This window comes from Cynocephalus volans, chromosome 14, assembly GCF_027409185.1.
Source record: "Cynocephalus volans isolate mCynVol1 chromosome 14, mCynVol1.pri, whole genome shotgun sequence".
In the NCBI taxonomy this organism is placed as follows: domain Eukaryota; kingdom Metazoa; phylum Chordata; class Mammalia; order Dermoptera; family Cynocephalidae; genus Cynocephalus; species Cynocephalus volans.
This window is the reverse complement of record NC_084473.1, coordinates 95506976-95526570: the sequence shown is the minus strand read 5'-3', so window position 1 is coordinate 95526570 and position 19595 is coordinate 95506976. Positions and strand designations below refer to the sequence as shown.

At 37.9% G+C, this 19595-nt stretch overlaps 1 protein-coding gene across 1 annotated transcript in view; it reads right to left on the bottom strand.

Annotated features, from left to right (window-relative positions):
* The window catches only part of TSGA10 (testis specific 10), a 136837-nt gene that overhangs the window by 30125 nt on the left and 87117 nt on the right, over positions 1–19595 (bottom strand). The window contains exons 14-16 of the mRNA XM_063078682.1: positions 18620–18730; positions 14813–14998; positions 7287–7496 (exon numbers count right to left, since the gene is read on the bottom strand). Of these exons, the coding sequence (XP_062934752.1) occupies positions 7287–7496; positions 14813–14998; positions 18620–18730 (507 nt within the window). The remainder of the gene's footprint in view (positions 1–7286; positions 7497–14812; positions 14999–18619; positions 18731–19595) is intronic.

The following is a 19595-nucleotide window of genomic DNA, read 5'->3' as shown; positions in this document are numbered from 1 at the left end:
GACTGAACAGCCTGAGGCGGCAGCGCGGAGAACACGGAAGGCAACAAACCAGAGACAGAGCGAGCGCCCGACCTGGCACAGCACTGTGAGTGATCCCTGGCACAGCTCTGTTCGGGGGGTGGATGCTCATGCGGCTCCTGCCTGCACCACCAGGCCACTCACTGCCCCGGTGCTGCCTCCATTTTCCCAGGTGCGGGCAGCTCCGCCCTGCTCGGCCATCACTGAGCCCATTTGCTTGGCCTGGCGCGGGGCTTTCCGGACCCTGCGGGCCGGACTCCTCTCCCACTCCCTCCGCGGTTCTCTGGCGGGGCTGGGGGTGTGGGGCGTCCCGACCAGTGTTGGGAGAGCTAGGAAGTACGGGCGGGCCGACTGTCACTCCACCACACCCTGGACTCCGGCCCCGGTAAACTTCCTGTTACTGGGAGGCAGATAACATCTCTGCGACCACCAGTTTGGAAAAAAGCCTAACGAATTTCTGGTTGGGAATAGTGTGGTAGGAGAGTTCCCAGGTCCGCTTGAACCTGCCGGAGAGCAGGCTGCAGGCGGGCACTAGACTCGGTTTATACCGGGGGGATACAAAGGTGAACAAGACCCGAGAAAGATCTACACAGTGCTACAAAGGCACCCAGAGAGACCGGTCGTCTGTGCCTAGCAGAAACCTGGTAGACTTCCTGGGCGAGGCGGTGCTGAGCAGGGTCTTGAAGGCCCAGCTGATAGACGAGGGGTGCAGAAGACACTCCCCAGCCCAGCACAGTGTGCACAGAGGGGGGAGACGTGCGGCCAGGGAGGCGGAGACTCGACAGAAACCACACACCCGGTGGGGTCGCCACTGCACGATCTAACAGCCTGGGCCAGAGCACACGGAACGGGGAGAAGTCCTGTACAGAAAGTGAAAGCTCAACAGAGATCACACACCCTGTGGTACGTGATCCACCAGCCCAGCAGAGTCCAAGCTGACCAGAAAGGTGGATCCCCGGAGAAGCCCAAGACCCGAGGCAACCACACACAGAAGACACTAGAGGCCAACTGAGCAGTCACGGCGGGAGCCATACCAAATTGGCAACCACAGCAACATCCTAGTTAGTCATTAGTCTCAAACCGGTGGACTGTGAAACCCCCTGCCACAATGAATAAACACCAAAAAAAAGACACCAGAAATACAAAAAATCAAGAAAGTACACCACCAAAAGTTAATAAATCTCATACTCTAGATCCTATAGAACAAGAAGCCCTTGAAATAACTGACAAGGAATTTCGAGTGATAATTCTAAGGAAACTGAATGAGATACAAGAAAACTCAGCTAGACATCATGATGAAATGAGGAAAAGTATACAGGATCTGAAAGAGGAAATATACAAGGAAATCAATGTCCTGAAAAAAAATGTAGCAGAACTTGCTGAACTGAAGAAGTTATTCAGCGAAATAAAAAACACAACGGAGAGTTTAACCAGCAGGCTTGTCGAAGTTGAAGAGAGAACCTCTGAACTTGAAGATGGGCTGTTTGAAATAACACAAGCAGACAAAAAGAAAGAAAAAAGAATCAAAGACATGGAAGAAAATCTGAGAGAGATATCAGACAACCTCAAGCGCTCAAATATCCGAGTCATGGGTATTCCAGAAGGGGAGGAAAATGGAGATTCCATTGAAAACATATTCCACAAAATAGTGGCAGAAAACTTCCCAGGTATAGGAAAAATCACAAATCTTCAGATCCAGGAAGCTCAACGATCTCCAAATGTATTCAACCCAAAAAGGCCTTCTCCAAGACATGCCATAGTCAAATTGGCAAAACTCAGAGACAAAGAGAGAATCTTAAAAGCTGCAAGAGAGAAGCGTCAAATCACCTATAAGGGAGCCCCAATCAGGTTAACATCAGACTTCTCATCACAAACCCTAAAAGCTAGAAAGGAATGGGATGATATTTTCAAAATACTAAAAGACAAAGATTGCCAGCCAAGAATACTCTACCCTGCAAGGCTATCCTTCCGAAATGAGGGGCAAATAGTATATTTCTCAGACAAACAAAAACTGCGGGAGTTCACTACCACAAGACCACCCTTACAAGAAATCCTCAAGGGAGTACTGGGTTTGGTTCCTGAAAAATAACTACCACTGCCATAAAAACCTAAGAAAAATCTAAACCCGCTAGTATAATAAAAATGGCATTCATGAAGAGAAAACAAGCTAACAAAAACACTATCTACAACCTAAGGAACCAACAAACAAAGAAACCAAACAGTAAATCAGAAAGCAAGGAACAAAAGACACCTAAGACAACCAAACAACCAATAAAATGCTAGGAATAAATCAACACCTTTCAATAACAACTCTTAATGTTAAAGGCTTAAATTCCCCAATTAAAAGACACAGACTGGCTGACTGGATCAAAAAGCAGGACCCAACTATATGCTGCCTACAAGAGACCCACCTCACCCATAAAGATTCACACAGACTAAGAGTGAAAGGATGGAAAAAGATTTACCATGCAAACAGAAAAGAAAAACGAGCTGGAGTGGCTATTCTTATATCTGACAAAATAGACTTTAAACTAAAAACCATAAAAAGAGACAATGAGGGACACTACTTAATGATAAAAGGACTGATCCATCAAGAAGACATAACAATCATAAATATGTACGCACCCAATGTTGGAGCAGCCAGATTTATAAAACAAACTCTATTAGACCTAAAGAAGGAAATAGACACTAATACCATAATAGCAGGGGACCTGAACACTCCACTGTCAATATTAGACAGATCATCTAGGCAAAGAATCAGTAGAGAAACACAAGATCTAAACAAGACTCTAGACCAATTGGAATTGGCAGATATCTACAGAACATTCCACCCAACAACCTCAGAATATTCATTCTTCTCATCAGCACATGGATCATTCTCCAGGATAGATCACATATTAGGTCACAAATCAAGTCTCAATAAATTCAAAAAAATTGGAATTATCCCATGTATCTTCTCAGACCACAATGGATTAAAACTAGAAATTAATAACAAACAAAACTCTGGAAACTATACAAACACATGGAAATTAAACAGCATTCTACTTAATGACATATGGGTCCAAGAAGAAATCAAGCAGGAAATCAAAAAGTTTATTGAAACTAATGAAAACAATGATACATCATACCAAAACCTCTGGGATACTGCAAAAGCAGTATTGAGGGGAAAATTTATTGCATTAAATGCTCACTTCAGAAGAATGGAAAGATGGCAAGTGAACAACCTAACACTTCACCTTAAAGAACTAGAAAAACAAGAACAATCCAATCCTAAAGTTAGCAGACGGAAAGAAATCATTAAGATCAGAGCAGAACTTAATGAAATTGAAAACCAAAAAACAATTCAAAAGATCAACGAATCAAAAAGTTGGTTTTTTGAAAAGATAAATAAAATTGACAAACCATTAGCATGGCTAACAAAAAAAAGAAGAGAGAAGACTCAAATAACAAAAATTAGAAATGAAAAAGGCGATATTACAACTGATTCATCTGAAATACAAGGAATCATTCGAGACTACTATAAACAACTATACGCCAACAAATTTGAAAATCTGGAGGAAATGGATAAATTTCTGGACACACACGAGCTCCCAAAACTGAACCGTGAAGATGTAGAAAATTTGAACAGACCAATAACAATAAAGGAGATTGAAGCTGTTATCAGAAGGCTCCCAACAAAGAAAAGCCCAGGACCAGATGGATTTACAGCAGAATTTTACCAAACATTCAAAGAGGAATTGACACCGATTCTTTACAAACTATTCCAAAAGATTGAAACGGACGCAAATCTCCCAAACTCATTCTATGAAGCAAACATCATCCTGATACCAAAACCAGGTAAAGATATAACCAAAAAAGAAAACTACAGGCCGATATCCTTGATGAATATAGATGCAAAAATCCTCACTAAAATACTAGCAAACAGAATACAGCAACACATACGAAAAATTATTCATCACGATCAAGTGGGATTCATCCCAGGGATGCAAGGTTGGTTCAACATACGCAAATCAATAAATGTGATACACCATATTAATAAACTCAAACACAAGGACCATATGATCATATCTATAGATGCTGAAAAAGCATTTGATAAAGTTCAGCACTCATTCATGACAAAGACCCTCTATAAGTTAGGTATAGAGGGAAAGTATCTCAACATAATTAAAGCCATATATGCCAAACCCACTGCCAATATCATCCTGAATGGGGAAAAGCTGAAAGCTTTTCCTTTAAGAACAGGCACTAGACAAGGATGCCCACTCTCACCACTCCTATTCAACATAGTGTTGGAAGTACTAGCCAGAGCAATCAGAGAAGAGAAGGAAATAAAGGGCATTCAGATTGGAAAAGATGAAGTCAAACTGTCCCTGTTTGCAGATGACATGATCCTATATATCGAACAGCCTAAAACCTCTACAAAAAAACTGTTGGAATTGATAAATGATTTCAGCACAGTAGCAGGATACAAAATCAACACACAAAAATCAGTAGCATTTCTTTTCTCCAATAGTGAACATGCAGAACGAGAAATCAAGAAAGCCTGCCCATTTACAATAGCCACCAAAAAAATAAAATACTTAGGAATTGAGTTAACCAAGGAGGTGAAAAATCTCTATAATGAGAACTACAAACCACTGCTGAGAGAAATTAGAGAGGATACAAGAAGATGGAAAGATATTCCATGCTCTTGGATTGGAAGAATCAACATAGTGAAAATGTCCATACTACCCAAAGTGATATACAAATTCAATGCAATCCCCATCAAAATTCCAAAGACATTTTTCTCAGAAATGGAAAAAACTATTCAGACATTTATATGGAACAATAAAAGACCACGAATAGCCAAAGCAATGCTCAGCAAAAAAAATAAAGCTGGAGGCATAACACTACCTGACTTTAAGCTATACTACAAAGCTATAATAACCAAAACAGTATGGTACTGGCATAAAAACAGACACACTGACCAATGGAATAGAATAGAGAATCCAGAAATCAACCCACACACTTACTGCCATCTGATCTTTGACAAAGGCACCAAGCCTATTCACTGGGGAAGGGACTGCCTCTTCAGCAAGTGGTGTTGGGATAACTGGATATCGATATGCAGGAGAATGAAACTAGATCCATACCTCTCACCGTATACTAAAATCAACTCAAAATGGATTAAGGATTTAAATATACACCCTGAGACAATAAAACTTCTTAAAGAAAACATAGGGGAAACACTTCAGGAAATAGGACTGGGCACAGACTTCATGAATACGACCCCAAAGGCACGGGCAACCAAAGGAAAAATAAACAAATGGGATTATATCAAACTAAAAAGCTTCTGCACAGCAAAAGAAACAATTAAAAGAGTTAAAAGACAACCAACAGAGTGGGAGAAAATATTTGCAAAATATACATCTGACAAAGGATTAATATCCAGAATATATAAGGAACTCAAACAACTTTACAAGAAGAAAACAAGCAACCCAATTAAAAAATGGGCAAAAGAGCTAAGTAGGCATTTCTCTAAGGAAGATATCCAAATGGCCAACAGACATATGAAAAAATGCTCAACATCACTCAGCATCCGGGAAATGCAAATCAAAACCACATTGAGATACCATCTAACCCCAGTTAGGATGGCTAAAATCCAAAAGACTATGAACGATAAATGCTGGCGAGGCTGCGGAGAAAAAGGAACTCTCATACATTGTTGGTGGGACTGCAAAATGGTGCAGCCTCTATGGAAAATGGTATGGAGGTTCCTTAAACAATTGCAAATAGATCTACCATACGACCCAGCCATCCCACTGTTGGGAATATACCCAGAGGAATGGAAATCATCAAGTCGAAGGTATACCTGTTCCCCAATGTTCATCGCAGCACTCTTTACAATAGCCAAGAGTTGGAACCAGCCCAAATGCCCATCATCAGATGAGTGGATACGGAAAATGTGGTACATCTACACAATGGAATACTACTCAGCTATAAAAACGAATGAAATACTGCCATTTGCAACAACATGGATGGACCTTGAGAGAATTATATTAAGTGAAACAAGTCAGGCACAGAAAGAGAAATACCACATGTTCTCACTTATTGGAGGGAGCTAAACATTAATATATAAATTCACACACACACATACACACACACACACACACAAATCGGGGGGGGAGGGAAGAAGATATAACAACCACAATTATTTGAAGTTGATACAACAAGCAAACAGAAAGGACATTGTTGGGGGGGAGGGGGGGAGGGAGAAGGGAGGGAGGTTTTGGTGATGGGGAGCATTAATCAGCTACAATGTATATCGACAAAATAAAATTAAAAAAAAAAAAAAAAATGCTTGCATCACTAGTTATCAGAGAAATGCAAATCAAAACCACACTGACATTTTATCTCACCCCAGTTAGACTGGTCATTATTAAAAATGCTGAGAATAACAAATGCTGGTGAGGATGCAGGGAAAGGGGAACTCTTCTACACTGTTGGTGGGACTGTAAATTAGCACAGCCATTATGGAAAACAGTATGGAGGTTTCTCAAACAACTACAGATAGAGCTACCACATGATCCAGCAATCCCACTACTGAGTAAATATCCAAAGGAAGGGAAATCATCACGCTGAAAGGATACCTGCACTCTCATGTTCACTGCAGCTCTATTTACAATAGCCAAGACACGGAACCAACCTAAGTGTCCACTGACAGACAACTGGATAAAGAAAATGTGGTCTATATACACAATGGAATACTGATCAGCCATAAAAAAGAATGAAATTGTGCCATTTGCAGTAACATGGATGAGTCTGGAGAAAGTCATGTTAAATGAGATAAACCAGATAAAGAAACAGAAATGCCGCATGTTCTCACTCATAACTGGCTGCTAGGAAGGAAGGGCGGGAGGGAGGGAGAGAGGAGAGGGAAGGAGGAAAGAAGGAAGGAAAGAAGAAAAGAAAGAAAGAAAAGACCACAAAAATATGTTGAACTTTCAGAAGGAGAGAACAAACCTAAGGATACTAAAGATGGGGGAAGGGAGAGAGGGGGGGTTGGGAAGTGATAGATTGGGCAAAGGGCATAAAGAAATATCACGATTTGTAAAAATGAATATGCTAATAAATAAAAATTTAAATAAAATAAATAAACCTAAAGTTGAAAGACATGGTTTGATGTAATATTTAGTATTTTATTTTTTAAAAAGACTTGTTTTCTAAAATTGTTGTAACTTTATAGAAATAGCAATTTTTAAGGAAGCTTTTAAAAATGTATTACATACCATTTCTATTTCTTGATCTTTAGCAACCAGTTGTCGATTAAGAAGTTCTTTGCTCGAATCGAGTTTAATACAGAGTTCCCTTGTGGAAGACAAATCCGCAAGGGCAGATACTTTTTCAAACTGAACCTTCTGAAGTTCCTCTTCCATCTTTACAACAGACTTATGTAAGGTAGAAATCTGGGACTTATAAGACCTTTCTGCATTTAAGTGCTGCAAAAACAAGATTATTTTACACATATTTAAAAAATAATAATAACTGGAAAAAAACTACAACATTAAACAGAAAGTGAGGCAAATCTTTTAACGATAGTACATTTAGACTGTAAGTAGCTCTAGGTAATATAGGTGGCAATAATATGTCAAAGCACTCTGGGAAAGATAAATTCAGGTTTCAAACTTCTTTGCATAATATCCATGAGTAGTGTGGTCAACCAGTCATTCTTTTTACTTTAACGTACTTAGAGAAGGGAAAATAAAAATCACCTTTCCCACTTAAAAGTCTCCAGCCCCAAAGCTAGTTCAGATATATCCATGTTTGGTCTATAGTTCTATCTATATTTGCCACACTTGCAATTATTATATAATATAAATTATGTTGTTGTTAAAGACAAAATGATAGCCCCTGTTTCATTCACAATACCCATTTTCCAATTCATGACTGGCATGTTGAAATTGATTATAATATTATAAAATTAGGACTGAGGGAAAAAGACTGTGGGCAAGTAGAAATTAAGTATACATCCACATTACAGAAAATAAGAATATGTTTTAAAAACCATATTATGAGATTCAAGCTACATAAATGCTTTCAAATGTTCAAGATAATTCCACTCCTCCCAACTTTTTTTTCAAAACTTGTCTTATGTAAGTGCTGAAACGATAAAACTTCTTAAAGAAAACATAGAAGAAACACTTCAGGAAGTAGGACTGGACACAGACTTCATGAATACAACCCCAAAAGCAGGGCAACCAAAGGAAAAATAAACAAATGGGATTATATCAAAATAAAAAGCTTCTGAACAGCAAAAGAAACAATTAACAGAGTTAAGACAACCAACAGAGTGGGAGAAAATATTTGCAAAATATACATCTGACAAAGGATTAATATCCAGAATATACAAGGAACTGAAACAACTTTTCAAGAAAAAAACAAGTAACCCAATTAAAAAATGGAAAAAGAGCTAAATAGGCATTTCTCAAAGGAAGATATATGAATGGCCAACAGACATATGAAAAAATGGTCAACATCACTCAGCATTCAGGAAATGCAAATCAAAACCACACTGAGATACCATCTCACTCCAGGTAGGATGGATAAGATCCAAAAGACCCTGAACAATAAATGCTGGCGAGGTTGCGGACAAAAGGAACTCTCATACATTGTTGGTGGGACTGCAAAATGGTGCAGCCTCTATGGAAAACGGTATGGAGGTTCCTCAAACAATTGCAGATAGATCTACCATATGACCCAGTTATCCCACTATATATCTGGGAATATACACAGAGGAATGGAAATCATCAAGTTGAAGGTATACCTGTTCTCCAATGTTCATTGCAGCACTCTTTACAATAGCTAAGCATTGGAACCAGCCCAAATGTCCATCATCAGATGAGTGGATATGGAAAATGTGGTATATCTACACAATGAAATAGTACTCTGCTATAAAAAAGAATGAAATACTGCCATTTGCAATGACATGGATAGACCTAGAGAGAATTATATTAAGTGAAACAAGTCAGGCACAGACAGAGAAATATCACACGTTCTCACTTATCTGTGGGAGCTAAAAATAAATAAATACACAGACAACCGCGGGGGTGGGGGGGAGGGAAGAAGACACAACAATTACAATTTCTTGAAGTTGCTATGACAAGCGAACAGAAAGGACATTGTTGGGAGGGAGGGGGAGAGGGAGGGGGGAGACGGAGGAGGGAGAGGGAGGAGGAAGGGAGGTTTCGGTAATTGGCCACAATAATCAATCACATTTTATATTGACAAAATAAAATTAAATTAAAAAATAATAAAAATAAAAAATAAATTAAAATAATGCTTCACATTTAAAAAATAAAAAATAAAAAAAAAGAAGCAAGAAATAAAATAAAAAATAAAATACAGCTGAACAGTGATAAAAGCATTACCTCAAGGGCAAGAAGAACATACATTTGGGAAAAGACTGCCTCTTCAAAAACTGGGCATCCATACGTAGAAGAATGAAACTAGATCCGTACCTCTCATTGTATACCAAAATCAACTCAAAATGGATTAAAGAACTAAATATAAGACCTGAAACTATAAAACTCCTAAAAGAAAACATAGGGGAAACACTGCAGGATGTAGGACTGGACAAAGACTTTATGAATATGATCCCAAAACACAGGCAACAAAAAGAAAAATAAACAAATGGGGTTATATCAAACTAAAAAGATTCTGCACAGCAAAAGAAATAATTAACAGTGTGAAAGGACAACCTACAGAGTGTAAGAAATTATTTGCAAGCTATGCATCAGACAAAGGATTAATATCGAGAATATACAAAGTACTCAAACAACTTAACAGTAAAAAAACAAATAACTCAATTAAAAAATGGCCAAAGGATCTTGCTACAGATTGGATGATTGCCCTACTCCTCCCCCACAACCTCATTGAATCTTAATCCCCATTGTAACTGCTGAGAGGGGGAAATCCTATTATGATAATTGAAAGGTAGGGTCTTGAAGAAGTGATTAGATTGTAGGACCATGCCCTAGTGAATGGATTAATAATGGTGGTCAGGGGCGTGGTTATGAGGGCTTTACAAGGAGTACGCATGAGGAGCTACTTCTCTCTTTCTCTCCTCCACCATTTTCTGCCATGTGAAACCCCGGCATTGCTGTAAAGCCACCACCAAAAAAGACCCTCACCAGTTGTGTTCCCTGGACTTTGGACTTCCAAGAGTCTGAAACTGTAAACAATATAGTTTGTTTTCTTACAAATCACCCAGTTCCAGATATTCTGTTATAAGCAACAGAAACAGACTAATACTAACTTGAATAGGCATTTCTCAAAGGAAGAAAACAGACACATGAAAAAATGCTCAGTGTCACTTAGCATCAAATGCAAATCAAAACCACATTGAGATACCATCTCACCTCACTTAGACTGGCTATTATCAAAAAGACAGAAAGTAACAAATGCTGGTGAGGATCTGGAGGAAGGGGAATCCTCCTACACTGTTGGTGGGACTGCAAATTCGTGCAGCTGTTATGGAGAACCGTACATACGCCCCTCAAACAACTACAGATAGAACTGCCACACAATCCAGCAATCCCACTGCTGGGTATATACCCAAAGGAACGGAAATCATCATGTCAAAGGGATACATGTACGCCCATGTTTATCACAGCTCTGTTTACAATAGCCAAGAGTTGAAACCAACCTAAGTGACCATGGTCAGATGACCAGATAAGGAAAATGTGGTATATTTACACAGTGGAATACTACTCTGCCATAAAAAAGAATGAAATCCTGTCATTCACAGCAACATGGATGAACTTAGAGAAAATTATGTTAAGTGAAATAAGCCAGGCACAGAAAAAGAAATACCACATGTTCACATTCATAAGTAGGAGCTAAAGAAAATAAACAAATAAACAAAAAAAGACAGAAAGATACACCAATCACAATAATTTGTTGAACTTTCAAAAGAGAGAACAGAACTGAGGCCACCAGAGGTGTGAAAGGTGGGGAGGGGAGGGTTAGGGAGAAATTGGTAAAAGGCCAGAAAAATGTTTACATTGTGTAATGATAAAATAAAAATAAATAAAAATAATGTTAAAAAAAACAAAATAAGTAAATATATTTTTTAAATGATACAACAATCATAATGTGTTGAACTTTCAAAAGGAAAGAACAGAACTAGGGTTAACAGAGATGGGAAAGGAGGAGGAGGCGGGATGAGAGAGGAATTGGTAAAGGGCCACAAAAAACGACTATATTGTACAATGTTGAATATACTAATTATCCTGATCTGAGCATGATACATTGCACACAGGTATTGATATTCAACTCTGTACCCCACAGATATGTACAATCAACTATGTTTCAATAAAAAATTTAAAAAATAAAAAAAAACTTGTGGTCTGCTGCCAAAGAAATATTTAGAGAGAAATTTCCAGTCTCAAATGCATATAAAAGAAGACAGATATAAAATCATGGGATATGATGTTTATTCTATAATTCATTTGAGAGAGTTTAATAATGGCCAAGTACAGTTAAAATAATTTTAGGAAGCATTATCTTCCCAGATATCAAAATTTAACATAAAACTATAGTAGCTACAGGAGTGTATTATTGGCAAGGGGATAGATAAATAGACCAATGGAACAGAGTGTATGGGAACATATTTTTATGATGAAGTAGACATATTTCAGTGAAGAAATGATGATGGATACCCGTCCACAAAATAAAAATTATATCTTTAATACAAGTTTGAAGTAAAATAAAACAAATTTCAAGTGGATTAAAGACCTAAATGTAAAGGGCAAAATTTAACATACTTTTAGACTTTTAGAAGAATTTCTAAATGAAAATATAGGAAAATATCTTTTTGGCTTTGGGATAATAATGGATTTCTTAAAGGAGTAATAAAAGTATAAACCATACAGGAAAACTTTGATAATTCTGAGTGCATCAGAATTTAATGTCTGGACTTCCAATCAAGATGGCAGAATAGACAGTACCCAGCATCCCCTTCTCTCACAATCAACCAATTTACAACTATTAAAAAGCAATGACTGCCAAGCTGGGACTGCTAGAGCTCAGGGGAAAAGGAGGAGAGACCTAAGGAGTTCATGAAGGCAGGAGAAGCCATGATGAGAGAAAGAAAGGACCACTCTGATTGTTTTAAGCCCTGACCACTTCAAGCATGGCCCTGGTGACACAGAGCAAGAGCTGGCAGAAGCTGCTGCTGTGCCGTTCATATGAAGTTGCTTGGACGCTGCAGAGAAGAAGACAGGCTTCATGGCCCTGAGGCCAGCAAGACCACTAACAGGGACCCACATAGGAGCAAGGGGCCACAAGACAACTTGTGAGGAAAATGGAGACAGACTGGTCAGGCTCCCTCACCTCATATCTGGCTGAGCATGACTCAGCCTGCCTGACGTAAATACGTTAACTGTGCATGTGGGCCCAAGTGTTCCTTGGCTATCTGACTCGCAACCATGTGTTCCTTGGTTATCTGACTCTAGTATAAAAGACAATGGCTCTGATACATGGGGGACTGAGCTCACGTCCAAATAAACCATGTCAACCATGCCAATGACTCCCAGGATGTTTTTCCAACTACCTAGCTTGCAACCTGCTTATGAGGGGTCTGTGACCCAGTCTGCATATGAGGGGTCTGTGACCCAGTCTGCATATGAGGGGTCTATGACACAGTCTGCACAATGGTTTGAAGGGTCTGTGACCCAGCCTGACACAATTGAAAAAAGGAACCACTCAGAGGCCGGTGAGTCATTGCAAAGGACCAGAGCATGTCCTGTCCCACGGGATATGTTTGGAGTGTAGGGGCATGGGGCAGATGTGCCCACTGGGGGAACATTGGGGCACAGCACAGACAGCTGATCTGCCCTCCAACCAGCACAGTGCCATTCAGTGGAGACTGTCAGGAATATAGAACTGCAGGGGTATAGTTTGCTGAAAAGACTCAGGCCTGCAACCAGGGTTTCCACACAACCCAGGTGTACTGAACCTCACAAGACCCGGAAGTGCTTAAACAATTAAAACCTGAGCTGCACAAAAAGCCTTCCACAGAGAATCAGCAGTAAAGCAGCAATTTAGCTCAACCACAGGGCTTAAGTGCTGGTTCCCACAGGAAGTTCCCCCATTTTATAAGTAAGCAAAGGACAACAAATTAGTTCCATTCCAGAGTTTAAGTGGTAGGAATAACGAATAATCCAACACAGAACTGAAAGAAAAAACAAAAAACCCACAGATCGGAGACAAAGTTCTGATATTAGCCAGTAAAGTTCTAACACCACCAAAAAACACCTATAAAACCTAGAAGGACCAGAAGCCCCTGGGCTCCCAAGCTGGGGCTGAGGGGTGCTGAGGACCTCAGCCACGTCCCCCCAACATCTGCATCCAGCCCAGTGATGACCACCAGGCTGCCACTGGAATCTCCCTGGGCCTCCTTGCTGGAATGAGGGGGGTACCACAGGCTTTGACCATGCCTCCTCCTTCCTGCTCCTCCCCTTTCTCCTCTCCCCCTCCCCCCAACTTCTCCACATCTTAGAATGTAAAATAATAATAATAATAATAATAATATAATAATAATAATAATAAATAAATTTTTTAAAAAAGAATTTAATGTCTGTTTATATTGAAAGAAAAGTGAAAAGATAAGCCACAGACAAGGACAAGATAACTGTAATATTTTTTAGAGGATTATTATCAAGAATAGAGAATTCTTATAAATTAATATGAAAAAGATAAACAACCCAATAGATAACTGGGCAAAGTTTAAGAAAAATTCACTCAAGAGAAAACTCAAAAATGAGGAATCCTAAATGGCCAAGAAACATGAAAAGATCCTCAATTTCACTGGTAATGAAGAAAACACACAACTAAAGTACAGAAAAAATTTTAGTCTGGCAATATCAAGTATTAATTAGTATTTGAGAAAATGAATTCATGATTTTCGTTGGGAAAGTGAAACTTTAGAGGGCAATTTGACAATACGTAGAAGACTTGAAATTGTACATATCTTAGATCCAGTTTCTCTTCCAGGCATAATCCTACAGAGACATATAGCCAAGGAGAAATATAAAAGGAGGCTTGCTGCAGTATTTTATTATTGAAATAAGTGAAAAAATTAAATTTCCTTCAATATGGAGTGAATTAAAAAAGAAAATATTAATACAGTGAACACATGCAACTGTTTGAAATAGTACACCAAATGTATAAAAATGCATAAATTTCAAAATTACAATATTGAGTACAGAAGAAAAGATGCAAAAAGATGTCTATGGTATGTTTGTTATCACTTAAATAAAAACTTAAAACACATAAAACAACATTATACATCATTTGTGGGTGATATGTAGAAAAACTATAAACACATGCAGAGGAGTTAGACACCCTGACACCAATAATTAGGGAGGGAGGAGGAAAAAGGATGAGAGGTTGTATCTGTAATGTTTTATTTCTTTAAACAAAGAGACATTTGAAGCAAATATGGCAAAATGTTAGCATCCTTATATCTGAGAAGTGGGAATATGTGTATCTGTTATATTACACATTTTTTGCACTTTTTGGGTATTTTCGAAATAGTTCCTAATTTTAAAAAATGCTAAAGATCATTCTGGTTGTAGGACAGATAAAAGATTAGAGGAGAACCAGAGTGGATATAAGGAGAACGTTTGTTTAGCAGCTGTAATTCACAGTATATTTAAATAATTTAAGTGCATGTTTATATAATTTATTAAAAGTCAAAAAAACTTTTAAATACAGCACAGAATGTATTATAAGCATATTTTCCCAAACTTACTTGCTCAACCTCTCTGTTGAGGGAATCTACTTTTTCTTTTAATCTGTTACCCTCTGCCTCAGCAGTGATAAGTTCCAGTTTGAGGGTATTGTTATCTGCCTCTGATTGACGGGCCTTATTTTCCCAGTTTTCAGCATCTTCATTGGCTTTTCGGAGTTGTTCCATTATTTGCCGGTTCTCAGATTCCTAAAAAGAAAAGCTTACTTTAAAACTTTAAAAATATTCAACATATGATACAAATTAAACATTATTTTCCAGGTCATTGGGAATTCACTTGCCATGAAGAGCACTTGTAATATAATCTTGAGGAAACCTATCTGTACTCTTAGTTTAGAAAACTGGTCATCCTGTGATTAACAAAAGGGAGTGAGATCAGGATCTGCCCTGGCTCCTGAGTCACACTCATCCTGCCAGTAAACTTAAATAAACTCAATTACTCTTATCTTTAGGACCTGGATGAATATGCTGTTATGTTTTCTTTCTTTCAAACAAAATCATCATTGCCTCCTTTTCCCATATGTCTGTTCACTGACTACTTGCTGGTCTGGTTTCTGAGCCTTTGACCTTTTCTATCTGTGTATTCCCTTGTTCCTGACTGCTTTACTTGGTTGCACTAGCTACAGAGCTTCTGAGTACTTGCATATCTTAAGTATCAACTTCTTTTTTTTTTTTTTTTTTTTTGTCTTTTTCGTGACCGGCACTCAGCCAGTGAGTGCACCGGCCAGTCCTATATAGGATCTGAACCCGCGGCGGGAGCGTCGCCGTGCTCCCAGCGCCGCACTCTCCCGAGTGCGCCACGGGCTCGGCCCAAGTATCAACTTCTGATGATTCTCTTGGTTTGGCACATTTCTTTGCTGGTTCCTGCCTTTCATTCATAGCCCCCACCTTAATTTTCTTGATCATGGACGGTTCTGTGATTCACTATTGCCCACTATTCTAGCAACTTGCCTCAAATTGCTCAGACATAAAATATCAAACCTATACCAATAAACACTACTCATAAATATGCATTCATGTAAAAATTGGGCATACAATAAAGAACGAGATTTTTAAAACCTTCAAATTTCAGACATGAGCAGGCAATGAAGTAGGATCCTATTTCTGGAGGGAAAAATTCAGCTCTACAAATAATATATACTATACTGGCAAATCATAATTAGACTATTTTTTAAAATATATTTTAGAATTATGGTCTGGCCAACTCATTCTAAAAAAAGTCAGTTATAATTTCAGTAATTACTTTTTTTTAAAGGGGCACTAGATCTCTTTCTCTTTTACCTGCTAATGAATAGTGCATTTCCCTATCAGAAAGCCTCAGCTAAATTAAATGACCAAGTTGCAAAAAATAATGTCTCACCCTATAAGCCTTTCAAATTAACTTTATGTTCTCACAATTATGATTACTTAATCATAAAAAAACTGGTTGAAATTCAGTTAATATCGCCACCTTGTGGTCTCTAATGTGAAAAATCTCTGCCAAGACACTTAGCAAGTTAATATGCTAACTTTATTGACTTTCAAGATTCAGGTATTCCAAATGTGCCAGGAGGAACATGTGTGTTTTCAATGATTATACTGAAAATAATAGTTGTGTAGAGAATATGTACTTAGGAGGTATATGGTTTAATACACATACACTGAATTTTACCCACTTTCTGTAGTGTTTATTATCTATGTCATTCACTTAAAATTGCCTTTTAGCTTTATGAAGTTAGGTGTGGATCTATTGTCTCCCTGATAACACCTTGAAGATAGGAAACATTTTTATATTTTGTTGTGTGGCCAGGTAATACATCACTCAAAGTGAAAAAGGATTGCCATAAAATGTCTCTCCTGCCCTTCTTCGCAACCAGAAACCATATTTTACCCTTTTTTGTATCCTCCCATAGAGGCCAGAGCAGTGTGGGGCTGAGACAGGCAACATTATAAAGAAAGTGAAAATGTTCTTTGGTATTCTCCATTCCCCACCTTCAGGATCTCTTCATTTCCAACGATATGGTGACTCCCCCATCCTGTACCCACAACTCCCTCTGGGCACCCACAGGGTTCACTGCAGCACTGCACCTGCCTCATATTGAATCCTTTGCATTTCTAGCCTGAATTATGGTTGCAACCTCTCCCAATTGTTCCCGCTCCTTCTGATTTTGTTACCCTTCTGATTTATTCTCCCTAATATCTGCAGAATAATCTTCCTAAAAGGCAATTCTCAAATAATTTCTATGCTTAAGTTCTAACGAAAGCTTCCTAAACATAGGGTTCAAAGAAGGTCCTCCTTATTTCTCCATTATCACCCATCTGTATACTCCACTCTAGCTACAGGACGTACTTTTTCCACCTTATACCTCTGCTCATGTTGTTCCTACTGCCTGGGGAGCCATTCTGTTTCCTCTCAGTTTTTCGTCTCTGGCTTCCCAGCACCTAGCTCACTGCCCAATGAATCAATGAGTGAATGAATGAAGTACTCCATACTTGTTGATGGCCTCTCCCTACCAAAATGGACCCATGGTTCATTCTCTCAGGGGCATGCCTGGATCCACCTACTGCTGTGAAATGCAATCTCATAAACAAACTCACATTAGGATGCTAAAAGCTGAGAAGCTTGATGTGTGATGTCTGAAATACAATTCCAGAATATAAAAGCTCCTATCCTAATGGTGGAATTTCAGGTAATATGAATGACAGGCTAGGGAGATACAGGGAAGCAGCTAACATTGGCTGAAAGCTTACTACATTAAATGTTGTTCGAGATATTCATTTATTTATTTCTGACTAGATGGCTGACTGTGCTAGGTGTTTCAAATTCTTTATCTCATTAATTTGTGTGTTCTTCCCAATTACAGATAGGAAACAGAGACTCAGAGAGGTTACTGAGGAGCCTGCATAAATCTATGTCATTAGTGAGAAGAAGAGCCAGATCTTTCTGATTCCAAAGCTGCTGTCCATTTATGCTATTATACTGTTGGCAACTGAAAATCAAGAAGTATAGGAAACCACCTGCTTTGTCCACATAATACTACCATCTTGCTGCCTGAAAGCAAGGATTGCAATTTAGGAGTCCTTAGAATCTCTTATCTCTTAAAGCCCTTATGTATACTATGAATAAATGTTCAAAATATATTTGTGGACTGATATTAAGTGATATATTAAACAAAATAAACAGTTTTGGGGGAAAAAGTTCCTATCAATGGTTAGAGTGGTATGTAGATAACACCACACCTATTATAATAATCAATCCACCTACACAGTTTTAGATAATATTTTACCTAATGAATATATCTAACATCCTTAGTCAAGCTATTTATTCCAGGGTTGCCACACACACACACCCACACTTGTTTGGAATCATGTGATGTCACATACCTGCGCCTGGTCAAACAGTTGCTAACAGAGAAGTGCAGATGACAGCCATCTGCGCTCTGGTTTTAAGAAGTAGATGGCCCCATAACAGGAGATAAATTCTGCTACACAATCAGGTGGAGCCTCTTTTGTCAGAGGTTTGTAATTTAAAACTTCACCATTTTCAAATATAAGTAAGGCCAAGTTGATTCTGGACCTTTGCCCTTCATGCAGAAAGATTCTGCTTGTCTAGAGTGGCTGAGTAGCAAACTAAATGGGGCATACTCTTAAGTCACCTTTATGCACATTGGTGACATTCTAAATATACAGTTAATCCATCATTGTCAAAACTAAAGCATGCTATGTATTAAAGAGTTGATTCACCTCTTCCTTTGAGTGTAATCAATTACTAAATTAACTCTAGTTAAAACCCTTAGATATCATGAGCAAAGAGAAAAAATATATACATACTTCAGACTTTAATATATTCTTCAGCTTGTTAACCTCCAAATTAGTATCTTGGACCTTCTGTTTTATGTCGTTAAGTTCATTATGAGTATCGTTCAATTTTTTGGACAGTGCCTATGAAAAAAAGATAACTAGATTTGACTACAAAAAATTAAAAATCCCTATATGTCAAAAACACCATAAATAAAACTTTAATTACTTGCAATATGATGAATAAAATTAATATATCAATATATAAAACTCATATTAAAACAGTGAGAAAACACAAGAGCCCAACATTAAATGGACAGAAGAACCAAACAGACAATTCACAAAGAGGACTCATAAGTAAATAATACTTGAAAAAAATTAAACGTTACTGGTAATCAAAGATATGATAGTTAAAACAATGAAATACTATTTTGCCTATCATATTAGTAGAGATTTAAAGCTATTCAGTTATGGCGAGAAATGGGCATTTCTATATATTGTTGGAGTAGATGTAAATTTGCAAAAAGCAAATTTGTAATCAGCTCTCTGGTGATGAATCAAGAGACATTTTTAAATGCTCATAAAAACAAAATAAAAATGTTAATTATTGTTGAAGACGGGAGATGGTACAAGGGAATTTACTACATTTGAAAATATCCATTTAAAAGATTTTGTTTTAATTAAAAAATTTTTTCATATGCTTTGATTCAATTTGAAATGAAATCTAATAAAATTTAATGAGATAATGTTCACTAACACGTTACAGTGACAATATTTATTCATATTAAGTGAATTACACAGTAAATAATAGTGTATCCACATAATGGTAAAACCACGTAGTAGGATATTATGCATTTATGAGAAATATTTGGAATAATTTTTAATATATTAAGCAAAAAAATCAGGCTAAAACACAAAAAATACCTCATTATCCCAATTTGTTAAAAACTGTGGTATCAAGGATAAAATTTTTTAAGGTTTGCATTTTCCAAATCTTCTACAATATTAG